This window comes from Patagioenas fasciata, chromosome 3, assembly GCF_037038585.1.
Source record: "Patagioenas fasciata isolate bPatFas1 chromosome 3, bPatFas1.hap1, whole genome shotgun sequence".
Taxonomy (NCBI): Eukaryota; Metazoa; Chordata; class Aves; order Columbiformes; family Columbidae; genus Patagioenas; species Patagioenas fasciata.
This window is the reverse complement of record NC_092522.1, coordinates 76,747,017-76,756,617: the sequence shown is the minus strand read 5'-3', so window position 1 is coordinate 76,756,617 and position 9,601 is coordinate 76,747,017. Positions and strand designations below refer to the sequence as shown.

Genomic DNA, 9,601 nt, shown 5'->3' with positions numbered 1-9,601 from the left:
TTCCAGCAGCAAGATTTTAAGAATCAGATGTCACCCTGCCCGACCTCAATTAAGTCAGGCAATATCTATGGAAGCAGCTGGGTGTGAAAACCAAGCAGGGTGTGAAAACCTATATTCTAGCGCCGGGCAGAGAAAAAGAAGATCAGTTAGAAATTTCAGTGTGAAGCTGGTTCTGTATGAAGTGGAGAATTTCAAGTGTGAATGCGTGTATGTGTTTGTGCATGTGCTGGGGAAAGTCGGGTTGGCAAGGGAGACAGAGGAGAGCTTTGTGTTCAGTGCTTCCTCTGACACAGCTCAGCCTGTTCCCTATCTCCCAGTTCCACTTCTGAATGTGCAGGAACATGCGGTGGCTCCTTTTTCCCACCATCTTCATCATCCCTTGTACGCAACAGGTAAGTTCATTAAAGAGAAAAAAGAAAAGATTTCTCCCTTCCTCACCCTGTCCCGGTTTCAAGTTACTATTTGCTTGATGACAAAATAAATTTCAGAGAAGCAAATTCATCGTAAAGAATAAGGAGATGTTCCCTACTCCTGAAGTAAATTTAATTTGCAGCTTATTTACTGCATCAGTTCTGATTTTGGCATTATTTTCTCTCTAATCTGTACCTTAATACAATTTGGTGGGGAAAAAAAAGTGCTAGGGAAGCTGAAATTATCAGTGACTTTTCTTTTTTTTTTTTTAATATAGAAGCAGAAATGGTTATCTGATGCAGTAAGAGAGTAAAAATTTGTCCATGGTCATATTCCGTGTATATATAGAGACGTATATAGAGACTTCAGACTAGTTTTACAAATGAGAAAGGCACCTGGGCTGTGTTAGGCTTTATCTCTTATGAGAAAATTTTAAGTGATAGCTTTTGCTGAAGGTATCTGTGTCAAAGGCCAATTTCATTATGTATTTACTGAAAACTGAAAATCCACTTTATTTGTACACAGTTTATTTTTCCTTTGCAATCAAGATGAATGACAAACGGAGAATTTTCAAATTACTTTCTCCCTCTGCTAACTTTCTGCATATTTAAAGCCAGACTAAGATAAGCGAACATTAGCACTAATATATTGACTCCTTTTGCTATTTGCTTACTTATGCCACGTGGGCCTTGTTCAATCTTTAAAACATAAGAAAACAAACAACACATGAAGGGTTCTTACACAACAGTCTAATTTTCTGATCTGCTCACAGGATCACAAAAAGTATGCAGTGAACTTGTGTGAGGTGGATGGCTTTGATATAGAAACTTTGGGAAGCAAGAATGAGAAAAATATTTGGCCTGTAAACTTTAGAAGCAAACTTTAAATTTGCATTGTAACTTTATAGATTTTTGAAGATTTTTCAGATGGACCAAGCTTCTCAATAATTCCACAGATATTTGCCTGATAGTTTTTTTCTTACTGGGAAATTTTATAGTCTCACACCTTTCATTTGACATATTTCCCTAAAAAAAGGAGAGAAGAATCACTTGCTTAGGTAGAATTCTATAGGTTTAAAGAATGTTTTAATTTGTAATACAGATTAAAAATACTGGTCGAAGCACAAACTATTTCCTGCTACACATACCCATTTTGAAATGTGATACCTGACTTAAGCCACATAACCCCATATAGCTGGTACATGGCCAAACTCCTAATAATACTACTCTGCTTAAGAAGAAAAAAAGCACTAAGAAAGTGAATTTCCTAAGGCAACCATACAGTCTTAAATGCTGCTAAATGTATAGTAACACTTGTCTTGTTTCCAGAACAAGCCTTTAAGAAACCTTGCACTCCAAGGCACATGTTCATCAAATTAACAGTGTAGTTTATAGGAAAGGCTTAGCTGCCTAAAAAAAATGTAAAGTTTGTTGTTTCTATATAATTTCTGCATTTAGGTAAAAAGGATTAGAAGAAAACCTTTACCAGCAAATTATTAACAAAATAACAAATTTATGAAACTATTTATATCTTCAGGGTGCTGCATGGAATACCAGATGACATTGTTTAATATTCATTTATTATCTGAATTGCCTCTGTGAATTAATATGCATCTTAAAAATCATTCAGCCAAAGGAATTTGAAAGCTACTACTTTGGAGCTTCATTAGTAGCTGTGGATTAAGATATTGTAAGTATAGTTGTAAATGACCATGAAAAATGGAAATTAGTGGTAGAAAAAAGCCTTTTAAAAGGTCATTTACTGCTGCGTGCAATTAGGCCAGCTCAATTATGCTGTGAGAGCTTTCATAGGATACGACATATGAAATGCTGAATTCTGCAGATGGTTCCATTTGAAAGTTGAACTGAAAGGAAACTCAGCTGAATGACCCCTTTTCCAGCTTTTCCTTAGCATCTCTGCCAGAGGTTGTTTCTGCATCAGCAGAGCCCTGCAGTTTGGAGGAACAGAGGGAAACTGATAGACAGGGCTTCACGTGCCCAGAAAAAATCTAGGATATATTTTTAAATTTTTTCTGCAAGCTAGATGGTGATACTGGCACCTGATGAGGGGTTGGATCTTGTCTTTCCCTCTTGCTTTTTGGGCAGTTGGAGCTGCTTGATGAGAGTGGCTCCCAAGCCCTACATTGTAGTAGCGGCCAAGCGCTGTGCGTGCCCCCACTTCACTATAGATCCAGTCATCCGTGATGAATAACTATATCACGATTTACATTTCTGCTGAAATCAGCAGAATGAAAAGATTCAATGCTAAGATCTAAACTGTAATGTTTTAGAAGAAGCTTTTTGCAAAAGCAGACAGAATGTAGTTATCTCAAATGAATCCTTTCTCACTATGTGCTGACTCAATCTTCTCCCATGGCACAGAAAAATAAACCCATTAAGAATCACTTAGGACTTCCTTTTGTTAAACACAAACAAATAAACAAACAAAAAAACCAACAACCAAACAAAATGCCCATGAATTCTGAGACAGAATGTGGAAAATTCGAGCTAGATCTTGACTTCCTACTGCTGATGCAAATCTCTTTTAGAGATATGTCCTTGCTCTGTAAGCCCTGAACTCAATGAACACTCATGCAAATGGATACACTCTTAGAAAATGACCTATTAAGCTCAGTGGAAGTACTAGGTTCCCTTATTACTCACAGGATTTAGTTTTTCCATCTAGCACAAGAGAATTTATAAATACAATAATGCTTCTTCCTAAACAGCTACTTAAATTTTTGAGCCTAAGTAATGCTCAGAGAAGTTTACTATTTTAAAAGGGGTTTGTCGTTAGAAGTGGCACACAGGGCAGTGGCTGCGTATCAAACAGTTGGAGGAATCAAAAGCGAATTCATTTAATAGGAGGTTTGTGGAAAGGAATATGGGAGTGTTGATCTGCTGGAGGGTAGGAAGGCTTTGCAAAGGGATCTGGACTGGCTTGATTTTTGGGCTGAGCTCAATTGCATGAGGTTTGACAAGGCCAAGTGCTGGGTCCTGCACTTGGGTCATAACAACCCCAGACAGTGCTACAGGCTCGGAGAAAAGTGGCTGGAAAGCTGCCAGCCGGAAAAGGACCTGGAGGTGTTGGTCGACATCCAGCTGAACATGAGCCAACAGTGTGCCCAGGTGGTCAAGAAGACCAAGAACATCCTGGCTTGTATCAGAACTAGCACGGCCAGCAGGACTAGAGAAGTGATCATCCCCCTGTACTCAGCACTGGTGAGGCTGCACATCGAATACTGTGTTCAGTTTTGGGCCCCTCAGTATAGGAGAGACACTGAGGTGCTGGAGAGAGTTCAGAGAAGGGCAGTGAAGCTGATGAAGGGTCTGGAGCACAAGTCTGATGAGGAGCAGCTGTGTGACCTGGGGGTATTTAACCTGGAGAAAAGGAGGCTGAGGGGAGACCTTATCACTGTCTACAACTACCTGAAAGGAGGTTGTAGCAAGGAGGGTGTTGGCCTCTACTCCCAAGTAACAATTGATAGGACGAGAAGAAATGGCCTCAGGTTGCACCAGGGGAGGTTTAGATTGTATATTAGGAAAAAATTCTTCACAGGAAGGGTTGTCAGGCATTGAAACAGGCTGCCTAGGGAAGTGGTTGAGACACCATCCCTGGAGGTGTTTAAAAGGCATTTAGACGAGGTTCTTCGGGACATGGTTTAGTGGTGGACTTGGCAGTGTTTACAGTTAGACTCAATGATCTTAAAGGTCTTTTCAAACCTAAATAATTCTATGAATATTTAAAATAAATCTACCATCTACTTTAAAACACTTTTTTCCTACTTGAGCTCTACTACAGGTTTTGTTCTATTGAAAGGGAAGTCCACTGAACAGTGTTTCAAACAAGCAGTAGGCTGTGCTCACTGGTAGAATGACACCTCAGTGCATGACAGTGACTGATGAAATTGGTCCTCTGTCTCCTATCTAAATCTCACAGCACTACACTCTTTGGATCCTGTGAAATGAGAAATGTTTAGTTTCTTCATGCAACAGTTCTTTGCATCTCAACTTCATTTTATGCTATCCCAGCTATGTATAATGCATTCAGCTCTCAAAATATCCCACTGTGTCTTAAGTTTTTCCACAGCCCCCCAGTGAAGCCTCGAGAAAAACCTTCAGAAACCAGTGAAGTTCGCGAACGCAAGGAGCTTTGTCACTGGCCATGCAGATGCCCACATGTGCCAACCTGCACCCCTGGGGTAAGCTTGGTGAAGGATGGTTGTGGCTGCTGTAAGGTCTGTGCCAAGCAGGCAGGAGAGACCTGCAATGAAGCAGACATCTGTGATCCCCACAAAGGCCTCTACTGCGACTACTCAGAAGACAAGCCTAGGTATGAAACAGGCATGTGTGCATGTAAGTTGTTCTTTCATGTTCTCTTATTGAAATCCAGGAGGGGTGGGGACCACACGGGTGACCAAACAGGTGAATAGTTTGGGAGGAAAACTCTGCATGCTGGTGCGACAGAGCTCTGTGCTAGGCAATTTGTACTAATTTAGTCCCCTGACTGCTCAGTCAGAGAATCTGAGAGCAGAGCTGGGACTGTCTTTAGACTCACCTGCATATCCGCTAGTGAAACCAGTTCATTGTGCACAAGCCTGTTATTTGCAGACCTCTTGATGACTGATTTAAGGTTAGGTGGCTATAGTTATCACTGGGCATAACAAAAAGAGATGTGTTTGGACTGGGAAGAAATCACAGCTGTGGGTGCAGTAACGGCTGATCTGTAAGCAGGAACCACATGCTCCTCCTGCATTAGTAACTGTTGTTTACCATTTGCAGATCTGATAGCTGTAGGATGTGAGCTCAATGGAGTTTATTATCTTAACGGGCAGACCTTCCAACCTAACCCACTTTATAAATGCCTGTGTGTCAGTGGTGCAATTGGATGTACACCTGTGTTCACACCAAAACTAGCAGCAAGTCCCTGCACCAGGGTCACGGACAGAAAGAAGCCTGGACAACTCATCTGTGGTCTGAGACAGCACAAGCAGCTTCAATCAACAAACTACAGATTGATGTCAGGTGTGCCTGGCTACACTGGTAAACTTTTCTGTACAGGAATATTGCTGCATTTAGCATCCCTGGCTCCAGCAGCCAGCCTGGCAGTGCACTGGCAATTTCTCAGCTCTTGCTCAAGGCCATTGCCAGAGTGACTGGTCTGTCCCAATTACCCCTCTTACTCTTAGGTCACAGACTCTTTTCTCTAAGCCTGATGAATATGAAAAGCAAAAAGACTTTTGGCTTCTGTCCCCAGGCAATTGGCCCAAGCTACCTTCAACCCATCTTTCTGCAAGGGTTTACTACTCATCAAGATCAGACCAATTAGGGCTGCTGGTGGAAAAGCCATTTCACAGCCTGTGAGCTGTCTCACTTTCTCCTGCTTTGTGGCAGCAGGGAGTCTTCGTTGTCACATACATACATGAACACATTGCAGCCCCCTTCTTTAAATAGAAAGCAGAAAATGATAAAGACTGCCTTGCAGCTTTAATCAACTCACAAAATTTCAGGACACTGCAAGGACAACTCTCCTCTCAATTTACTCTCTATTCTGTTGAAGAAAATAATGTAACCGTTAGCCATGCAGTTCTGCCAAGGTCAGTTGACATTCTCTTTAGCATCATTCTTGCTCTGCTACTAATAGTGTACTTATTTTTTCTAATTTAAGGAAGCATAATGACCAGAAGCAGCTATCCCGGCCCTTCCCTGGCCACAGCTGCTTGTGCTTGTGCTGTCTCCTTCCCTGTGCACTTGCAAATTTCCACAGTGTCTTCACTGTAACTAACATGGGTACCAGAAAGCTGAGCCATTTACTTGGTGGCAACTTGAATTACAGGGAAATTATGGCCTGAATCATCATTATGGATCAATAAAATAAAATTAAAACAGATTGCAAAGCTTATCAGAAAACCTTCATAACAGACTGCTGAGCAAACAGGTAGATGCGCAGAAGTCAATCTGCAGATAAAAAGACCCACTTACAAAATCTGAAGTTCAGTTTGGACAATTGCTAACATGCTAGAAATGACTATGCAAGTTAGCAAAAATAAAAAAGCTCATCTTTATTTCAAAATTACGATACAAAATCTATAACATCAAAATCTTTTTACAGAAATATACTTAATGATGCATATAAAAACACACTTGGTAAGGCAACTGACTTCAAATGCTAATCTGATCAAAGAGAAAATATAACACATTGAAATCAATGGCAACCAAACCATTTGACCCCATAAAATACATTATTTGGGTTTGTGGGTATTTCAGGTACCTGGAGAGCAGCATTAAGACATTTACTTTGTAGCACTTCAATGGATCCAAAAGCTGAAGCCAAACTTCACGTAACTTCTTCAGTGAGCAGACTGAAGTCAGCACCTCACAGTGTTATTCAGAAATTTGAATCCACTGCACAACATAACCTTGAGAAAAAGATATCCAGTTTGCAAAGCACACTTGCTATTTGACTCAGTTCAGGGACCCAACAGCCTGCCCCTGTGGTGGCTGTACCTGCTCAAAGACACTATTCTGTTCTTCAGGTCATACAAACCCACTTAATTGCTCCTTCTGCAAGATGCAGCTGATGGAGAAGTCCAGCTAACTAGGACAGTGCTCCCAGACAGAGCAGAGGCATGGCTGCTCCAGCGAGATTTCCTGAGCTACATAACAAACTGAAGCTCTAGGCACAAGCAAGTATTTGGAAACAGCAGATAACACAGAAAACAAGGAACTGCAAATGTGCAAAACCCCCAAAAGAACCCTGTCTCCCTCTGAAGAAAAGCACCTTGAAATTTTCTTGAGAGTGAAATCTTCCCCCTTCCCTTTCACAGCACAATGCAAGTTACCACATCAGCTTGTGTATGAATTGCATGAATGGCTCAAAGGGCCAATACCCATTTTGAAAAGCCTTTTTTTTTTGTTAGCATGGATAATAAGTGCTAAGTTTCATTCATGCTCTTGCTTTGTTTTCTGGCTTTTCTTGTCAATTCTGTTTACCTAATTTAGATACATAGAGATGTTGTAGATCATACTTTAAAAACACACGAAGTATGAAGAACCATTTAACTTCCCTTTATTTGTTGCAGATCTGTGACAGGCTTTTAATCTGCTTGCTGCAATGAGATCTTTAAATTGCTGTCTACTTTCCAAGTATCCTTGTAATTCTATGCATGTTCTTACTTAAATGCAGACACTCCATGGGTTTTTTTGCAGAGTTTCACCATGAACTTTTGCACTGCAATTTTGTTTCTCAAGTGTTTTCCATCCAATCTAGCCCTAATCCACTGGAAAATAGGCTTTCTGGTGATACCTAGAAGTGACTGGAGAATTTTATTCCTCAATATAAAACCCCAACCCTTCACAGAATCTACAAAGAAATCAATATTAATATTTTCAGCACCCCTTTTCAAGCTATGATTGGCCTTCAATAATGTTCAATATCTCTTCCATTCAGGGCATTTCATAAAAATTCCATAAATAACTCTCCCCACATTTCCATCATGTTACACTGGAAGGTCATACAACACATGCAACTTCACAGTCCTTGCTGTGATCTGAGTACCCAGTGTCAGTAAAGTTTACAGGCAGCTCAATCCTAAAACTTCCGTATAACTTTGTTCACGCCTCATTTTTAGACTTAACTACAAAAGTACCTTCATGAGCAGAAATAAAACATTTATTCTTTTATTTTCAATTAATCATTTTGGGGCTGTTGTGCTGTGTAACCAACACATTGCTGTCTCAGCTTACAGAAGTTTACCAGTAGTTTTGAAGAAGAAGTGCCTGGTACAGGCGACTCCCTGGACACCCTGCTCTAGGACCTGCGGCATTGGCGTATCCAGCAGAGTGACCAACGACAACACAAAATGTGAAATGAAAAAAGAAAAGAGATTATGCTTCATCCAGCCTTGCCTGACCAATATACTGAAGACAATAAAGGTACTTTCTAATACAAAAGGACTTCCTAATAGAAAATGAAAATAGCAGAATGGAAGAATGGACAAATTAGCAACTACTAACATAAAATGACATTCCTTTTTTAAGGGTTTAAAAATAATTCTTCCCTATTTTCTACCTTCAGTCTTCAGGTCTCAATGGTAAAGTACAAAAGTGTAATTTCAAAAAAATATAATATCCTGAAATATAAGTGCTGCCCTGATGCTTACTGAGAAAATATTTTCTATTTGTTGGCTGATAAAGAAAAATAAGACAGCTTTCAGAAGGAGCAATTTTCAAGCTATTTCTATGCAAATGTTACAATACTTTCTTACACATTGTGTTTTGATGTGTAAAAACTCAGGCTTTTCTTTACTTTTATATTAAAGATTCCTAAAGGAAAAACATGTCAACCAACATTTCAGCTTCCTGCAGCAGAAAAAATAGTTTTTTCCGGATGCTCAACTACTCAAAGCTACAAACTAACTTTCTGTGGGGTGTGCTTGGACAAGAGGTGCTGCATACCGAGTAAGTCCAAAATGATCACTGTAGAATTTGAGTGTCCCAGTGAAGGCTTCTTCAAGTGGAAGATGATGTGGATAACATCGTGTGTATGTCAGAGGAGTTGCAGCGCTCCAGGAGATATATTTTCTGAACTCACGGTTTTATGACAAGTTACACCATTGACTGTAACGTACCACAAGTGCAACAGCACATTCACATCCTGAAGCATTAGCGTAACCCCTGCCACAGCAACATTTACAGTGGAACTACATATGTGAATGCTCATTTTTTTAAATAGCACATGGAAAATGCAGATAAGAGTGCATCTTTTTAAATTAGTTGTTTTTATATTGAAATACATTCTTGAGAAGTATGTATATAATGCTAGTATTGTCAAAATGAGAACTTTTGGTAATCGCAAAAACACAGCAAGACAGCTTTGTACCCCACTGTAACAAGTTCTTACCCTCAAATACATGTAAGTTCATAGATGCCCCAACTAGCTTATTAGAAAAAAGATTACCCCGTAATACTTCATCTATCATTCTTGATTCTCAAATTAACATTTCTACTATGTATCTGCAAGAGTAAAACGCATAAATGCTGTTTCAAACATGAGAAGTCAATTTTAAGAACAGATTGCTTTTTGCAGCAGATAATCTTCCTCTAGTGTCGTGAATATAAACAATGCACGCTTGTAAAGGAACAAATGAGTGGACACCTGCAGATAACAGAACTGCAAAATTTCAAGGAAA

At 39.8% G+C, this 9,601-nt stretch overlaps 1 protein-coding gene across 1 annotated transcript; it reads left to right on the top strand.

The window, feature by feature from the left end:
• Nucleotides 1-290: 290 nt before the first annotated feature.
• Nucleotides 291-9,500, top strand: CCN6 (cellular communication network factor 6). The gene is made up of 5 exons (XM_065835401.2): nucleotides 291-392; nucleotides 4,490-4,766; nucleotides 5,193-5,435; nucleotides 8,152-8,345; nucleotides 8,732-9,500. Exons 1-5 carry the CDS (start codon nucleotides 330-332, stop codon nucleotides 9,011-9,013), a joined length of 1,059 nt encoding a protein of 352 aa, XP_065691473.2. The 5' UTR covers nucleotides 291-329; the 3' UTR covers nucleotides 9,014-9,500.
• Nucleotides 9,501-9,601: the final 101 nt, after the last annotated feature.